This window comes from Equus quagga, chromosome 3 (assembly GCF_021613505.1).
Source record: "Equus quagga isolate Etosha38 chromosome 3, UCLA_HA_Equagga_1.0, whole genome shotgun sequence".
Lineage (NCBI taxonomy): Eukaryota > Metazoa > Chordata > Mammalia > Perissodactyla > Equidae > Equus > Equus quagga.
In genome coordinates this window covers 63,908,404-63,926,700 of record NC_060269.1, presented here as the reverse complement: position 1 = coordinate 63,926,700, position 18,297 = coordinate 63,908,404, and the positions used below count along the sequence as shown (strand labels likewise).

General features: G+C 51.0%; 1 protein-coding gene across 2 annotated transcripts in view; it reads right to left on the bottom strand.

Moving 5' to 3' along the window:
• Positions 1–18,297, bottom strand: part of SCARA5 (scavenger receptor class A member 5) — a 114,688-nt gene that overhangs the window by 35,920 nt on the left and 60,471 nt on the right. For both annotated transcript variants that reach the window (XM_046656977.1, XM_046656978.1), the window contains exon 4: positions 9,286–9,960. In XM_046656977.1, coding sequence (XP_046512933.1) covers positions 9,286–9,960 — 675 coding nt within the window. The remainder of the gene's footprint in view (positions 1–9,285; positions 9,961–18,297) is intronic.

Below are 18,297 nucleotides of genomic sequence, written 5' to 3'. Positions count from 1 at the left end.
CATGATGGGATTAGTGCCCTTATAAGAAGAGGCACCAGATAGCCCTCTGGCTCCCTCCCTCCCCAGCACCGGCGAGTGTGCTCTCTCTGCCATGTGAGGACACGTTGAGATGGCAGCCATCTGCAGGCCAGGAAGAGGGCCCTCACCAGACACCCAACCACCCGGCACCCTGATCTCAGGCTCCCAGCCTCCGGAACCGTGAGGAGAGTCTGCCGTCGAAGCCCCCCGAGGCTGTGATATTTAGTTTTAGCTACCCCAACTAAGACAGAAAGGGGGGGCTTCCAGGCGGAGGGAACAACCCCTGTCAGAGCTCGAAGATAAGAAAGAGATACACGAGCCACGATGGATCAGAAGCTGGGGGAGGGGTGGGGAATGTGATGGGAGAAGATAGGGTGGAGGGTCCTGGAGGCCGGGCCTGAGCGCTGGACTTGACCCTGAGGGCACCAGAAGCCACAGGAGGGACCTAAGAGTGATCAGATCTGCACACAGGAAGACCCCTCCAGCCACGGTGCTGAAAACAGATCAGACCAGGAGGGAAAGCAGAGGCAGGGAGGCCAACGAGGAGGCTGCACCCCAGGTGGGAGGGCTGGAGCCCTGAATTAGGGTAGCGGCAGTCGGGGGCATGGAAGTGGCTGTTTGTGGAAGTAGAAGTGACAGAGTTCGGCTAATGTAGGTGAAGGCGGGGGTGGCGGCCAGGATCGTGTTCAGATTCCTGGCTTCACCACCTGGATGGAAGGAGGGTTTCTATTGCTCCTGCGCTCCTGCGTGCGGCTCCCTTCCTTCCCAAGGCTTCCGTCCAGGGTGAGGCTCCAGCGTGGCAGGGATTCTAGCGTATGTGATTGGATCCAGTCCCGAAACAACGCTGAGCACTGAGGCTACTTGTCTGAGGCCACACAGCCAGCTAGCGAGTGAAGGAGCCATGGTCTTAACTCAGGTCTCTCTGGCCCCTGGCCTCTCCTCATGCTCCACAGCTCGCCATTCCCAGAACACAATGGAACCTTGCCCCACCGCAACCTGCTGTGCCCAGGCTGGCCAGTGGGGCTGCCCTCCCTGCCAACCTCCTATGGCTACCTTAACCCACCCCCCAACCCAGGCTGCTCCTTGCCACCTTCTTGGCCAAATGTTCTCTGATCCATCATTCCTGCTGAAAGTGGGCACAGCCTGTTTGAACGCACACACTCGGTGCCATTTGACAATTATCTCACACTGCCTTGTCATGTAGTCAAAGGTATATGTGTTTTCTTTTTCGTAACAAAATTGCCAGCTCCCTGAGTCAGGACGACATCCTTGACATTCCTGTACCAGCTGTGAGGATCCAGACTCTAAGCTCCTTACTCCTGCTGCTTTATGAGAGAAAAAGAGGACCAAGGAAAACGCCAAAACTGTATTCCACTGGGTTCAAGAGTGTCCTCTCAAAATTCATGTCCACCTGGAACCTCAGAATAGGACCTTATCTGGAAATAGGACCTTTGCAGATGTAATTAGTTAAGATGATGTTATATGGGAGTAGGGTAAGCCCTAACCCAATGACTGGTGTCCTTATAAGAAGAGAAGTCATAGACAGACACACAGGGAGAATGCCACGTAATGACGGAGGCAGAGACTGGAGTGATGGGTCTACAAGCCAAGGAACGCAAGGGCTGCTGGTAACATCAGCAGTTAGGAAGAGGCCAAGAGGGATGCCCCCCGAGAGTTCACCGAGTGAGTATGGCCCTGTGCACACCTTGATTTCAGACTTCCAGCCTCCAGAACTGTGAGAGAATAAATTTCTGTTGTTTTAAGCTACCAAGTTTGTGGTCCTTTGTTAGGACAGCCCTAGGAAACGAAAACATGTATACTCACAGCACAGCGGTAATGTCTTGCACAATAAATATTTGATGAATGAATGAGTATATGAGGTCAGAGGGTTTTAATACATACAAAACAACCAGACGGCCAAGACTGGGATGTACTGATCCATTCCAGAAGTTGGCACTGTCCTCAGACCCTAAGTAAAGTTGACAGCTATTTAATAATTCAATGGCACACGCACAGGGAAAAAGTAATGAACAATTTAAAAACCCACGAGTTAAACAAATCATTTAAGGAGGACAGGGTTTTGTAGCCATCTGCCTCCTCTCTGTGAAGAAAAGCAAAGTAAGACGGGCCATGGTGATCCCAGTTTGCAGATGACGGGACTGAGACACGGAGCCTGTCTGGAACATGCTTAAGATTGTACAGTAAAGGAGAGACACAGTGAAGAAGCAAGCAAGTGTCACCTCTCCCACTGCAGCAATCTCCCCGCAGGCCAAGGCTGCAGCAAAGGGAACCGAGACAGGTGCCTGGGACTCCACACTCCATGAGCTGTCACCGGGCTGGGCATCCCTCCCCCAGCCCCCAGGACACCCCACCCATTTTCAATCTTCTCTGCCCCCTCCACGCCTCCCCACATGGAATCCAGTGATCCAAGAATTGAGTGGGTCAAAGACGCAATGGACCACGCACTCCAGTTTGTTCTCTTTGCTCTGATGCAGGTGTGACTCAATGTAAGGATCTTCCTAGGAGTAATTCTCGCAAAGGGAAGATGCTGCCCGATGGAATGACCCTGATGCTGGGGCATCAGCGTGGTGGAGATGATTTGGAAGGTGGGGGTTGAGTATGCATATGGAGCATCTTAGATTTTATAGAACCAGGACCTAAACCCAAGTAAAAATTCCTTTCTCAGGCATGTGGAGTGAGGAGTCAGTGGATTAAATGACATAATGGCTATAAAGGGGCTTGGTAACCTTTGAGTGGCAAGGCCAGCCCTGACCCTCTGGGCCCCACTATTCATTTAGCGCTTAAGATTACTGCCTCTGGTTATTCTAAACTGCTCCCGAAGTCACCCTGCCAAACTTGGCTGAGTCATTCAGGGGGAGTCACGTCTGAAAAGCATCCTACGTGTGGATATAGTTTTTAAGACACATATAAGTGGTTAGTGAGGGGCTTTACTAGAGATTAACTGGGAAGAAGCGGGAGTGGACAGTAAAGCTGGGTGCTGACTTCCGAACATTAGTCACGTACTTAGGTGGTACTGGCCTAGCAGATGCCGAAGAGCCGAAAATGTGTCTCATCGGGCCAGGCTGGCTGGAGCGCTGAGGACCAGGCGCTTCTTCAAATCAGCGCTGCCCATGGGTAATACACTCTTGAGAGCTGACTTTTAGATTTTATGTTTCTTTTTGTTTTTTTTTTTAGATTTTGTTTTTTTTTTCTTTTTCTCCCCAAAGTCCCCTCGTACATAGTTGTATATTCTTAGTTGTGGGTCCTTCTAGTTGTGGCATGTGGGATGCCACCTCAGCATGGCCTGATGACAGGTGCCATGTCCTCACCCAGGATCCGAACCGGTGAAACCCTGGGCCACCGAAGTGGAGCGCGGGAACTTAACCACTCGGCCATGGGGCTGGCCCCCTGACTTTTAACATCTTCTCAAGAATCCAGGTTAAAAATCTCCAGCTTTCTTTTCCTCTGCCCCTCCCCCCATCACACTTCAAGGTTGTCATCGAGGTGATTCCTGTGTCATATCACTGCCACGACGCTCATCGGGGTCCTCGTGGCCTCGCTCCCAGCCTTTTTAAAGATCTTTCTCCGGGCTCTCTCTCTAACCCATGTGTGCATTGCTATCTGATTAACCTCATCAGAATCAAACGAACTCAGAGCCCTAGGCAGCCCCTCACAGCACGATGCGCCGCAGCCCCCTCTGTCGGAGGCCCTGCGGATCACTCCCAACCTCACCCCTTCTTCCAAAAACTTACAGTCTGATGCTTCTGGACACAAGCTCTCTTCCACCTCAGCAAAAATGCTCTCCTCATGGTGTCCCCAGACACTAGACAAATCTTTTCCTTTCTAAGAGTCCCGCCCCTCTTAGCCCTGAAGCTCACTGTCATGCGCACCCTCCTGACCTCTTAGGGCTCCAGGACAAAGACCCAGATCTCAGAGCTGGAAGGAGCCTCGGACATCGCTGTGCCAAACCCCTCAGGGGAGCACCTCTGAGCCTGGTCAGGCCACCTGAACCACTCACTGTGCACTGCCACTCACCTCGGACTGTGGTCCCCAAGGAGGACAGGCCCATCTGCAGGGCTGGAGCCCGACTCTCTGCGGCCCCGGGCCTCACACAGCACTGGGCATATGGTAGAGATTCAAATAATGACTTCCGTGCATCGTAGAAGCCGTTAGGGTATCAGGGGTCCCAGTGCTACCAGATGAGCTTTTTCACTTCTCAACTTTGGACGCTGTCACCGTCTCACCTTGTCTCTCATGGGGCAGGCCAGAGCATGGAGGTCAGCCGAGACAAGGAGGCAAAGGGCCTATTTCTGTTCAATCATGGAAGCAGCCCCAGAGCCCCTGCACTGTGCTTCCAGTCCCATGTGCCAGCTTCTCTTTCCTGCCCGCATCCTCCAGGGACATGGGGAGTGGGAGGAGGAGGGAGAGTGCCTTCCAGCCCTGTGCCCGGGTCCCCTCCCAGGGGTTGTCCACCACTCCAGCCCAGTCCCCCAGTGCTGCTCCCAGTGCAGTTCCACCCTCTCCCAGGCTGCCTGTGCGCTGCTCCAGCTGGAAGTATCTCTAGAACCGAATGAAGGAGATGTGACTGAGCACTTGGGAGAAACACCAGCATTCTTCTGGGGACCAGCCAACAGGGAGGGGAAAGCAATCCGTTCTCCTTTCCCGGATTCTGGAACCAGAGATGGGGTGGGGGACTCGCGTGTGCTGGAATCTGAACAGTGACCTGCCAAGAACAAATTATCATGACAGCTGATGAAACAGCCCGAAGCTAGCAAAACAGTGACCAAAATCGTAACATAAACACCACCTCCAGAGCCATGCTAACCCCAGGAGCAGCCGACAGAGGTGGAGCCTCTCAGTTAAATCCTCCCCTTCCCTTTCTCTGATGTCACTGGGGCACTGGATTCTCGGTGCTATTACCTCTATAGTTCTATGAGCTCTCACTTCCTTCATTCCAGGCACCCTCGCCACGACCCTGAGCATGCGCACGGGGCAGGAACAGACAGCCCCATTTCACAGCAGAGGAGACAGGCGCAGAAGTCGAGGAACGACCCGCCCCCACTCCACCCGCTGCAGTCTCAGCCTGCAAGGCCAGCCTTCCTCGGAGCCTCAAGGGCAAAGGCAGGTGGGTGAGCCTGGGCACAAGTGTTGATTTTCACAGCAGGCTCTCCACTCCCTTCCCAGCAGAGTCAGATGTGGACGGTGAAGGACACAGTGCCATGCAACCCCCCAGGGGCGCCACCCAGCAGGCCACCTCCCCAATCCTAAGTCACATGGAAACACTATTTACAGGTTGCTCTGTTTACAGAGATGCTCAGCACCTGCGACAAACCCCTATTCTCTAGAGACCGTGGTCCCAATGTTTGAGCTGGAAGCCAGGGCCCACGCTATTCTACCATTCCTTTGCAAACATTTGTTGAACTGGACTCTCTATTCTACTAGATGGTGATTTTTTTTTCTCAGGAAATCAGCCCACAGATAAATTTGCTTGGCAAACTAGTCCCAGCCGGGCCACTGGCTTGATCTTTGACTGGGGCAAGTCATTCCCCCTCTCTGAGCCTCAGGTCCTCAACTGCAAACCAAGAGGAGTGGACTAGACGATTTCACAGACCTATTATCACTCGAACGTTCTGAGAGTCTATAAAACATCCATCTAGCAAATAGAGCCATCTGAATATGGCTGGAGTCCACCTTCAGGCCTTTGCTCTCACCTTCCCCCTCTGAGAGTCCTCCCCTCTCTGGTTACTTCCCCCCTCCTGGCATGCCTCCTCTCTCTGATCATCTAAGTTCTTTGCTTCTTACAAAGCCCCAGAGAGATTTCAACAGAGCTGATTAATGCCGAAAATCCAAAGGAGAAAACAGAAAGCACCCTGCGAATGTACACAAAGACAAACTGGAGACAAAATTTGTAGAAAACTGTAATAACAAAGCGAGAGAATGAAAACCATTTGGGGTCAAGCTCAAGAATAACATAAATAAGCTCATATGGGAAAAATATACACAGCTGAGTATTTGTGGATTCCGAGCCAGGAAAGGGCAAAGAGTGTGTGTGTCACGGTGTGTGTGTGTGTGGTTTAAAGACGGAGAGACGAATGGACAAAGCTGGGGCAGAAAGGCCACTCCAGAGGGCAGCAGAGAAATGCATGGAAGCTTATCTGGTAAACCACCCCTTATCCAAAAGCCAGGGTAGAGTTTGGTCTCACTAAAATTGAATGGTAATTACATTCAGATATACCAAACAGAATTCTCTCCAGTCACACCAACTGGGTCCCTGGCAACCAGGAGAGAGGGGGCTGGGAAAGGGAGATACCAGATGCAGTGGTGATCCTGGGAGCCAGAGGGGCCGAGTGGTAGTCACCTCTGAAGAGCCAGCAGCCCATCAAGAAGGCAAAGCTTGCAGATGGGGAGGCAGGCCTGGGCGGGACTGCGATGAAACCTTCAGTTCAAGGGAATTGAGTGTGAAAGTTAAAGAACCAACGAAAGACTACTTGGAGGATTCCACTGGAAGACCGCTGGCATATGAATGATCCAGAGCAGGTTCAGCTGGAGCCAAGGAGAGTGGACTTGGAAATCAAAGCACCAGGATGTGAAAGGGTCAGTGAGGCCCAGGAGGATGCAGGAAGCATGGTGACATCTGTTGACTGGAAGAAGAAGGAAGCGGGGAGCACCTGGGAGGGACCATCCCCCAAATACAGAAACAGAATCCAAGGGACATACTCTCTTCTCTCTTCACTGCTCACAGCTGGTATCTCTCCACCCTGGAAAGCAGGAGTGTCAGCGACAGGAACACGGTTTCTGAGCCAGAAAGACCCACTGTGAGACCTTGGCTGTGCTACTTGCCAATTGTGTAAGAAACTGTGGGAAAGTTATTCAAGTTCCTCATCTATAAAATGGGGACAATACCACCTTTTTTGCAGGTTGTGGGGATTAGTTGTCTTTAACGTTTAGAGAATTAATGTCGACGAAATGTCTGGTTCATAGTAGGTCATAATTCACTGTAGCTGCTATTATTAGTAAGTACCTGACCAGACGGCCATGGGCAGGGGGGCAAGGAAAAGAGAACATAGGAATAACCAAGATCCCAGGGCATGGATTTGGAAGAAGAAATTCTACCTCCTGTCCTCCTTTGATTTCTGAGATGTGAAACCCAAAGTTTCCCAAACCCAAAGCGAAACCCAAACCCGTCTTGACCCAGGACAAGAAAACCAATCCTCTGATTTCCCAGGTTCAAGATCTAACAGTCGTTCCACAAACATCATTGCGTCCGTTACACACTTGCACTGTTAGGCGCTGGGGACGAACAGAGGAGGGCAGGCTGTGGTGTGGTAGGATGAGCACTGGGTGCTGGGTGAGAAGTCCTAGTCTGGTCACTGAATTGCACACTTAAATGGGTGAATCTTGGGGCATGTGAATTGTACCTTCCTAAAGCTGTGGACAACAGGAAGTCCTGGTTGGAGCATTACCCACTGTGTGGACCTGAGTGAGTCAAGTATTTCCCCCTGGAGTTCTGTTGTTTTTCTGCAGCAATCCCACCCCGTCCTCAATAATAAAACCTGCCTTCCACCACCCTCACCGCCGGTCCTGGGAACCCACTTGAAAACAGAACAGTATACACAAAAGCACTCTGTGAATTGGAAAGTTCTAGGCAAATGGAGGCCCCATCATGACGCCTTTCCACCCTGACACACGCAGAAGCTCAGGCAGGGAGACTGTGGTGGGCTAGAGAGGCCAGGAGCGTTCTTGGAGGAAGGGGGTTTGAGTGAGATCTGAAGGATCAGTGGGATTTAGATGATGAGGAGGAAGAGGAGGAAGGAGGCATTGGAGTAGGAGGGAGAGCCGGAGTAAAGCTATGGCAGTGGGAAGGCAAGCTGTGCCACTGGACAGTGACAAGACTGTCCCACGGGACTGGATGCTACACCAACGGCAGTTTGCACCTGGCCATCTATGGACTATATATGGCCACAGATGTGTTGTATTTGGCCCACAGAGTTAAGAAATAAAAAATTTCTAGAAGATTCCATGTTTCTAGTTTCTCCTGAAAAATGGGAAGACACTCTCAATGCCAGGTCTACATTCCAGCCTGGCCAAAATGACCTGGACCTGCCATAACCCCTACAACTCCCCTGACACTGAGGCCACTTTACTCATTGACATTGCTCAACTGGCCCCTGCAGACAGTTCTGTTTGCAACCCTTGGTATGGGGAACAGTTGGAGGAGAAGGCAGGAAAGGTAGGCTGGGGCCAGGTATGTGATGGAAAGCACACCAGCTCTGGAATCAGAAAAGCCCGGGTCCGGATCCTGGCTCCATCACCTCCTCGTCTGCGACCGTGAGCAGCTCCCTGAATCTCGGTACACTCATTTTTGTTTTTAAAAGACATCGTATGAGATACACTTGGCCTGATACCTGACATGGTTGATGTTCAAAATGGTGCTATGATTGTCTACTGTCAGGCTAAGGACTCCTTAATGAATCCAGCAGAACTTGGAGAGCCACAGTGAGTTCTGAGCAGAGGGGGTGATGCAGGAAAAGTACGTTTCATGAAAGGAGCCTCTGACGGTGACGTGCAGGGCAGACAGCAGCAGGAAGGAATGGGAGAGAGGAGGGTAGGGACTAGCTGGTCAGGGGTGGAAGCAAGAGAAGTTGGCTCTAAAGGTGCCAATGTCTGTGGGCCCAGAGCAAGAGTACAAATGGAGGCCCGCACATCTTTGCCTCTATGTTTATCAATGAAACTAACAAATTGATAAATAAAACATGCTCTTCTACGCTGATGAATGTAGCTTCCTAACAGCCTGGAAGACAAGGTTCACATCCAGAGTCCGCCAGCTCCTTGTAGCTCTAACACTGGAATCCCCTGACGCCAGAGGAACCCTCCCTGTTCCCTCCCTGAGCCTGCAGCCTGACCCCCTGCTTTCCCTCCAGCCCCAGACTCTTGGAGGCTCCAGCTGGCACATCCAAGCTCTGACTAAGTAGTCCCCCACTGTCCACTCTTGGCCATTCTGATACCGAGGTGTGTGGACACTGAGTATGCTCTCTGGGGGAGCGGGGCAGCAGTGGGAGGTCCACCCAGGGGAAAGACAGGTGCAGACCTGGAAATAGGCACAGATCACTTGGGCAGAAAATTCTAGGGTCTTCTAGGGCTCCCAATGGCACGAGGACTGGGGGAGGTGGGGGGACGCCTGGGCCCTTGGGCAGGGGTGTGCAGGAAGAAGCCCTGAGCAGGAGGCCCCAGGCAGACACTGCGGGCATGGGTGGGCCAGGTGGGTACCTTTGGCCAGGGAGATGTTCCTCAGCGCGATGGAATGCTCCCAGTCCTTGAGGCGCAGGTCCTCGGTGACGGTGTTGAGCACGGCCAGCTCCTGCTTAAGCTGCAGCTCCATGCCCATGTGCACCAGCCGCATGCGGCGCGTGTCCTCGCTGGCGTTGCTCACCAGCACCTGCAGGTCCCGCAGCCGCGTGCCTTGGAGGGCCACGTCGTAGGACAGGCTGTGGTTGAGGCCGCGCAGCGCGCCGCCCACGTCCGCCAGCTCCTCGCCCAGGACGCCCACCCTGCGGGCCAGCCCGTCGAGCAGGCCGGCGTGGCGCCGCAGCAGCAGCTGGCTGCGGTTGCTCTCCACCTGCAGCTGGTAGAGCTCTAGCTGCGCCGCGTCGCTCTGCTGGCCCGTGCTGTCGCGCAGCAGGGCCACCGCCTGCTCGGTCTGTGCCGCCTGCGCCTGCAGCCCCCACAGCGCGCCCTCCAGCCGCTGCACCGCGCCCGCCAGCGCCAGCAGCGAGTCCGACTGGTTCTGCAGCGCGTCCTGCATCTTCCACACCTGCTCCGTCAGGTCCGCCTGCAGCGGAGCCTGCAGCAGCCGCAGCTGCAAGTCCCGGAAGCTCTCGTTCAGTCGGTTCACGTTCCGAGTCAGCGCCTTCAGGTCGTCCGGGGAGCTCCGGGGCCTGGACACTGCGGAGGAGGAGGGGGAGAGATGAGCGCCGCTCAGGAAGTCCCGGGTCCCAAGAGGCACGCCCAGCCAGAGCCCGGCACGCAGCAGGTGCTCAATAAACTAGAAATGAAGGGAAAGCAGAGGTGGCTGTGGTTGAGTGCCTTCATGGATCCCAAGCACTGTGCTAACCCAGTGGTCCTCGAACTGTCTGCCCATTAGAATCACCTGGCCAGGCGTCTAACCTGCAGAAATTGTGACTGAATTGGTCTGGCTGTGACCTGGGCTTTGCCATTTTTAAAAGAGCAAGAGAGAATTCTAAGGTGCAGACTAATTTGGGAACCACTGTACTGTCTAACCATTATGTATGAATGAGGTCAATTCATGTGAAACTGTCATTTGGGGATGTTGAAAATGGTGGGATACCAGCAGTTTCACGGGGCTGGCCCTACGAGATTGTGTGTTGTGATCCTCTGGACTTTTGGAGGCAGATACTGCTGTGATCCCCTTTCGGGGTTAGAGCTGTGAAAAGTTGCCCAAGGGAGCACAGCAAGTAAGCAGGGGAGCCAGGCGTGCATCCCAGACGGCTGGCTTGTTCCAGAAGCTGGTGCCTCCCCACAGTCGGCTCCAGGACTGCCTGGAGGAAGCATGCTGGCAGCAGACTCAGCCAGGCTGGAGGCAACACTGTTTGTTTCCAGGCCTCCTGAGTTCAGCGTCTCGTTCCCTCCTGCTTACCTGCCGCTGTGCCAAGGGCCCCTCTGGGCGGGTGCAGGTGTTTTATATCCATACCCTCCCTTTCCTGCTGCCTCCAACCATCCTTCTCCATTCCCTATTTCCCTCCTCGGGCAAACAACCCATCCCAGTGACTTCCCACCATTTCCTCTTGGAGAGGTTTTCTTTTCTTGGTTACAAGCAGCTATTTCACATTACTAAGGGGAGCGATGTGCGTCGTAATAATTGTAATCCAGCAGCCAGCATCTCCTGGAAGCTTGTGGACTGCACTGACTCAGGTGCACTACAAACTCTGGTGCCGGGATGACGACGGATGCTTGTGGTCAGTTTGCTGAGAACTGTCCACAGCTGTCTCCCCCTCTGCTCTGCACACTAGCGAAATGGAAACCAGCCGTGGGAGTGGGCCAAAGGAAGAGGTGGGGGCAGATGAGGCACGGAGGGAATTCTGCCTTGGAAATCTTAGGATGGAGAGAGCCAGAGAGTTTGGTGCACAGCTTGTTCAAACAATGAGAAAATTCAGATAGGATAGCTCTCCTCTAGAGCCTCAAGTTTGGAAGAGAGAAGAGAGGCTGTGAGGGTGCTTGGGCCTCACAGCTGTGAAGACCAGCTGCTGCGGCCCTTCAGTGATGCTTCTGGAAGTACATGGCATTTATGGCGGCCACTCTGGAGGAGGTAAGTCATCTCAGATTAGATTCAGAGGTTCATCGGGCTAGATGGGGCCTCAACTTCTCCCTCACCCAGCACTTCAACCTCCAAGAAAATCACCCTGCTCAGTGGTCACCCAGCCTCTGCCAATACCCACCTCTCCACCTTCGGTTAGTGCTCTGCGTTCTCTGCAGACTTGAGACTTGCCTCCCTGTGGTTTCTGTCCACTGATCCTGCCCTCCGGGGTCATGTAGAGCTAGTCAGCTATTTTTCCACAAGACAGCTCTTCAGAATTTCAAAGACAGTTGTCACATCCTTGCTATGTGATAACGTTTCCAGTTTAAAGTCTGCAGTTCCTTCATGTGTTCTCTCATGACTAGGCTCTCAGCCTCCATCCATCCCAGCTGGCCTCTTCTGCACATACTCCAGTGTGTCAACATCCCTTTAAAGCCTCGTGCTTGACCTAAATGTGGTTTTCCAAGGTATGCACAGACTGGGAAAAGTATGTTGGAAGGATCAGCTCCTTCATTCTGGGCATGAGACTTCTACTAATGTGGTGCAAACTGGGCCCTGTTTAGCTTTATCTGTGCTTTTCAGACTTTCACCATTGGATTTGGGTCTATGAAGTCTTTGGTGAAAATTTTTCCCAATTTCAGGTGAAGAGACTGAGGCCAGGAGAGTGTAAATGATCTGCCTAATGGGATGCTTCCCAGCTCCTGGTCCAATGGCTCACTCCACTGCACCACTACTCTGAAAGGTCAGCTGAAGAGTTGTCAATACAAGTAAAGGTTCTGGGGAAATGAATCCATGACCCACTCACCACCCAAGTAACCGCAGGAACTGTCTGCTTAAGAAGCCATCAGAGGCCAGGATTTGGCTTTAAAATCAGTGTGTTTGTCCAACATTTGACCCAGATTGGTTGGCTAGTACTAGAGATGGGGTGGTTGGAAAACAGGAAGCCAATATCATACTGTCAGTCTCTGCTCACGATGGCCCTGGGGTTCAAAGAGACACCGCAGCTCAGTAGAAGGAACACTCTGAGTTTTGTAAATTCGGGTTTATAAATTGGGATTGAGTGACTAAGAGGAATGGTGCAATCTACTTGATTTAAGTCACAGGACTGATGTAAGACTCCCTTCCCCCGGGCCTGCCAGAGGGAACAGCGTGAGGTGGGCAATTCCCCTTTCTCCTGCCCTCTTCCAGCTCCCTCCTTCTCTCTTCAGGTGGTCCCCACGCCCAGCTGGTGCCCTGTGCCCTTAGAGGCCCCTGGTCTTGCCCATCAGCCCCCTTCTCTCAGAACCCACCAGCTCTAGGGCCCCGTCTCTCCATCCTGGAAACCGGACTGACCTGCCTCATGGTGATCGCTGACAGTCAGCTGCCCCTTCCCGGAGAGTTCGTTTGGGTCTTTTGTTATTGCTCATTGCACAACCGATATAAACACAAATCCAGATAAAAGAAAGAAGTTCTTCCACAATCCCACAAGCTCCAACAGAGCACACTGGTTTTCTTTCTCTAGCTTTATCCCTAGGCATACTCAATCTCTATAATTTGATTTCTGGTTTTGTTTTTTACCTAATATGATTATTTCATAAACATTTTCCCATCCTTCTCTCTGTCTTTTCTAGTTATAATTTTGATGACTGCCTGAGAGTCCATCAAAGGGATGTGTTGTAATCCACCCTTTCTCTTACTGTTGATTATTTTTTTCAATCATGGAAAATAAATGCAGAAAATTCTCTCCTTCTTTGAAAATTTTCCTAACAATAAATTCCCAGAAGCTAGATTAGCAGATCAAAAGTCATAGACATTTTTATGACTCTTAAAAATTCCAGCCAAAAGGTTACACCTATTTATGTGTACATTATAGATTTTTTTAATGTGCCAGTTTCAGTGAAACCTCAGTGTACAGAGTGTTACAATTTTCATATTGTTAATTTCACAGACATAAAATGGTGCCTTGTTATTTTTAGGTTAGTATATTCTCATTTTAGAAGTGGCCTTTTCGAGGCAATGCATTAGCTGAAAGGCATGGTGCAGACATTCTGGGTATCCAGGCTGATCAGAAGGGAAATTATTTGGAGGGGTGAATACTCTCTGGGCATCCCACCCCACTGTGGAAGCCCAGAGCAGCCTCCCATTTTTCAGAATCACTTACCCACCCCAGAAGTGAATTATCTCCCTCTAACAGTCACAATGTGTTCTCAGCTCACACCACCACCACCACCCCCCACGCTCTTCCCCACTAATGCCTTCCAGATGTTTGCTGTCCTCAACAGGGAGCAGTTCTTCCTTGAGTGTGTCTCTCTTAATTCATGTTTATGCAAACAGTTCATTTATCTCTCTGCCTGGTGTATTTACTTTTAATGTGCTTTAATTATTCTTCAACTTTTATACTTTCACAAAGGGGAAAATAAATCATAGAATAATGATAATTGGCATTTCCTGAGTACTTACTACGTGCCAGGCACTGTTCTAAGTGCTCTGCATGGGAATACACTCAATCCCATAACAGCCCTATGAGATAAGTATTATTATCCTCATGTTGCAAATGAGGAAACTGAGGCATGCAGAGGTTAAGTAACTCACAAGATTTCACTGCCAGGAGATGGAGGAAACTGACTTTGGGCCCCAGGCAGTGTGGTTCCAGAGCTCCCAGCTCTTAACCACTTTGCGATACAGTGGATAGGGTGGAAGGCACAGAACAAACTTTAACAGAGACACGCAAATCTGGAATAAGCTTTGAAAGTAGTGAGTTTCCCATCCTAAACCCAGGCTGGAGTCAGGCTGCTTGGTAGAAATCGTGTAGAGGTTCAAATTCAGATTCTGATTCAGTATTAATCGCTGAATGCTAATTAATGTGTTAATGTGTACCTTGTTATAACGAATGACTAAACTATGAACGTCTGCCTGGGGCCACGCCCTGTGCTGCGTGGCTTGCACACTGTATCTCCTGCAGCATTGTCATTTATAGGGTGTTGCCTTCCCACCCACACCCCGGCCCCGAGTCAGCAATCTGTTCCAAAATTGTCCTTTATGTTCACAGAAACAATAATCATGTCCTGGTTAACTCAACGTGCTCCAGATAAGGCTGACCAGAGAGGCTGTCTTCCCAAAACACACCAGGCACCCTACAAAGCCAGCAAGGCAGAATGTCTATGTGTGGGGGGGCAAGAAGAAGGCTAAGCCTTCTGTTTGAGGTTTAGCGACCTAAACCTTGGGCATTCGTGTTAATAACTGTGTATCTTTGTATAAAGTTTCACAGCCATTACCTCACTTAATTTTCAACATAACTAACCTTGGGAGGTAGGCAGGGCAAGTATTCATAATGTCATTTAAGGATGAAAAAAGAGGCTCAGAGAAGTCAAGAGATTGCCAGAGGCATAAAATAAGGATGAACTGGGGTCATCTGTCCCTTAATCCAGTCTCTGTCCTCTACGCCTGCTGCTGGGGTAGTCAGTCACATGCTGAACTCCAAAATCTCTATGGGGAAGCAGGGCAGGGATGACATTTATGAAGCACTGAGTGAGTGCCGAACTCGGTTCTAGTGTCTTACTAGACGTTGCTTCATTTACTCTTCTTAATAACTTTGTGAAGTAGGAATTATTATGCCCATTTTCAGATGAAGAAGGCGGCAGAGCGTGAAAGCAAGCTCAGGCTGCTTGTCTCCGAAGGCCCTGCTGGCCCCACCACTTTCCCCCCTTACACAAAACAGCATGGGCCATCACCCCCTTTCCTTCCAGGAGACCACTGCTGCAGTACACCAGCAGCCCACCTGAGCAGAGGCCCTGCACCAGCCCCAGAACCGCGGGGGACTCTTTAGAGGCTTGGCAGGGCACGAAGCAATGGCATTGGAGAAGTCTGACGGAGGAGGACCACGCGGAGGTAGATGCTGGAACACGGCCAAAGGCACACGGTTCTGATGTGGTCCTCCCCAGCCTGCGGGCAGTTGGTATCACCATTTCACAGATGAAAGAGTGACTAAGTAACTAGCTCAAGGCAACCCTGCCAGGAGGAGGTGGACCTGCCTGGCTCTGAGTCCAGGCTTCTCTCACTGCCGCATGAGGCGGGACTGCCTTGTCCTTATTTAAGCCAGTGACGCTTAAGGAAGGAATTCATAGAACATCACATCAAGGGCAGAGCGTGGGAAAGGATGGGCTGAAATGAAACTGCGACGCAAGCACTTTGATATAAGCACCAAGAAAAAGAGAGCGGGGCCTTCTTTCAGGTGGTCTGCAAAACTGGGGTGAATTTACTGAGATTTGGATACATGTGACTTTAATAGAAATTAATTTAAAAGAGGAGCATAATATTTATTCAAAATTACGTAACAGAGAAGTTATCAGTAGATCTTTAGCTCTTAAAGGGATGCACATTTTCCGTAGGGTTCCCCTGACCCCAAGATGTCGAGGAAAACCAAGGCCAGCCTCATGGTGTGACCAGTGCAGACACACAGGGCCCCGTACTCCGAAGGGTCTGGTACTTGGGGCTTAGTGCTCTGCGGTCACCCACTTGAAATTTCTAATACTTTAATCTTTGAATTGTGTTTTGTAAGTGAAGGGCTGAGGCAGGGGAAATGCGGCAGATGGAGCAGGGGAAGGATTAGGGGGCGCTCGTAAGGACCCAAAGAGAAGGGCAGCAGATTGGTAAGTTTTTGGTGAGCTTGCTTATTTATTGATTTGTTGGTTGGCTTATAAGTACCACACACCCTCATTTCTAGCTCAGCAGGAAGTCCAGAATAAACATTTTCAGGCTAGAGACTGACTTCTTTGCCTGTGGCCCCACCCGCCCCGGCACAGACACAGGAGGGAGTCAAGAGCTTTCCGCTTCAGCTCAGAGAGCAGGAGGCTGGCTGCTTGCAGAAAGAAGCCAGACAGAGCCTCCATCTTCGCACGGGTAGCCGATGCTTTTTGATGCCCTGTTAGTCTGGAGACTTAGCAACCAGTGGCTCCTGGGGCCACAGGTTTTGCCTGCATAGGTCTGGTATCCTGAATGCCTACCTGCGGTGACCTTTGCCAGTTCAGAGATGGGTATAGCTCTCTAAATGAGCAAGCAAAGGTGGCTAATTCTAGGTCTTAGAGGCAGGATCCAACAACAGGCAAGAAGTGAAGACTGCCTGCCCACTGGAACAGTGGGCTGGCTGCAACCCAGATGCCCATCCTTCACAAACAGACCCTGTCCCTGGCACACTGATGAGCACAAACTGTGCATTGGAGGATGCACGGAGCACATGTTGACCAGCGGCCTGCTGACAGCCACAGATATCCATATTAGGATGGCCTGGCATAACCTCAAAGGAAGAAAAACCCCACCAATATGTTTATTACTTTTCCCAGAAGTGTGGCTGGAGACTCTACTCTCCTGGCACAAGTGTTCCCTTTGGTGGTCCAAGCGGACGGAGTCTCTGATAATGTGCTGTTGATTACTATGAAATGGGATCCAGGATGAATTATAAATAAAAAGGTTCCTATTGAGGAGCCTGTCCCCAGGATTCCCATTTTGGAGGCTAGAGTATCTGAAATCATTACCAGCAATGTGAGAAAACCCAGCATTTCGATGGAGCACAGAAATCTGATAGAAAGGGGCTATTTCTTTGTGAATTTGCAAGTAGAATTAGGACTTGCTATGTAGACTAACGTAGTACTAAAACAGAACCTCGAACCCTGGTAGGTTGTCAGATAGTTGTCAGACAAATACGTGAAGGACTGAAAATGGAGAGTGTCATGAAGCAGAGAAGTGCCACACCTCTTAGAAACAGAGGAGCTTGGACCAGCGGAGAGGGCAGGGCAGCCCTTGGCCCTGCCTCACACCTTCTCCGATCATCTTTCACTCCAGCCAGGGCTACATGACCAACTTGCGGGGTGGAGGGGGAGTAAACTGGCAGCACCTCACTTCATCTGCCCCTCCCATCTCTTGCTTTCTGCCCCCAGGGCTTCTCTGACTTCTCGGAATCTTGGGAACCACCTGGACCTCATCCATGCATGGCCTTAATCCTTGGGGAAAACCTGACCTATGTGGGAAGGAGCTAGTGGATAAATACTCTCCACAGACAGACAATTCTGTAGCGCTCACTACATAGCCCCTTAGAAGGTCCTGGCAGGGCGGAGCCCCAGTAGCCACAGCAGGGACCGACTCAGGGATACATCCTTGTATTTGCTTTCCCTCCTTTCCGATCTCCCTAGTCCCCCATGCCTGCTTCTGGGATTGCTTCTCAGAATTAACTACCAAGCCTGTGTCTCAGGCTCTGATTTCCACAAGAATCCAGGTTAAGACAAGCATCCCTCCCTCCCTGAGCATGCACAGGCCAGCTTTCTTCCCATCTTCCTTTCTGCACTTTGCCTGAAACATGGGTATCTCAGACACTCCACGTATCTCACACCACTTAATCCTCAAAACAGCCTGTGAAGTAGGCTTTATTACCCACGTTTCAAAGAGGGCGAAGCTAAAGCTCAGAGAAATTCAGTAAAGTTTTGAAGGTCTTATAGCCAAGAAGGGATAAAACCAAGATCGGGAGCCAGTATTCTGAGGCCAACCGCAGTGTCTCCACCAGCCTCTCCTCTTGGCTTCCCATCATGGTGGGAAAACAAACAAATGTGCACGGTGAACACAGAGCGGTGTGAGGCCGTGATCAGGTGTAAATGCAGTGACTGCCGGTGGTGGTTCTAGGCTGCGCCTGAAATCAGGCCACCAAGCTTCCATATGTCACCAGGGAGAGGCAGGTCTGAAAACCTTCTACACGCCCATATGTTTTGTTGTTGTTTTTCCTTTTCTTGTGTCTTTGGTTGTCTTTTCATTTGTTTTTTTAATTTTTTTAGATATGTTTTTTTAAACATAAATAAGTGGGGTATGAGTTTTCTCCGGCTGCTATAACAGAATACCACAGGCTGGGCGCTTAAACAACAGACATTTATTTCCTCACAGTTCTGGAGACTGGAAGTCTGAGATCAAGGTGTGGGCAGGTTTGATTTCTCCTGAGGCCTCTCTCC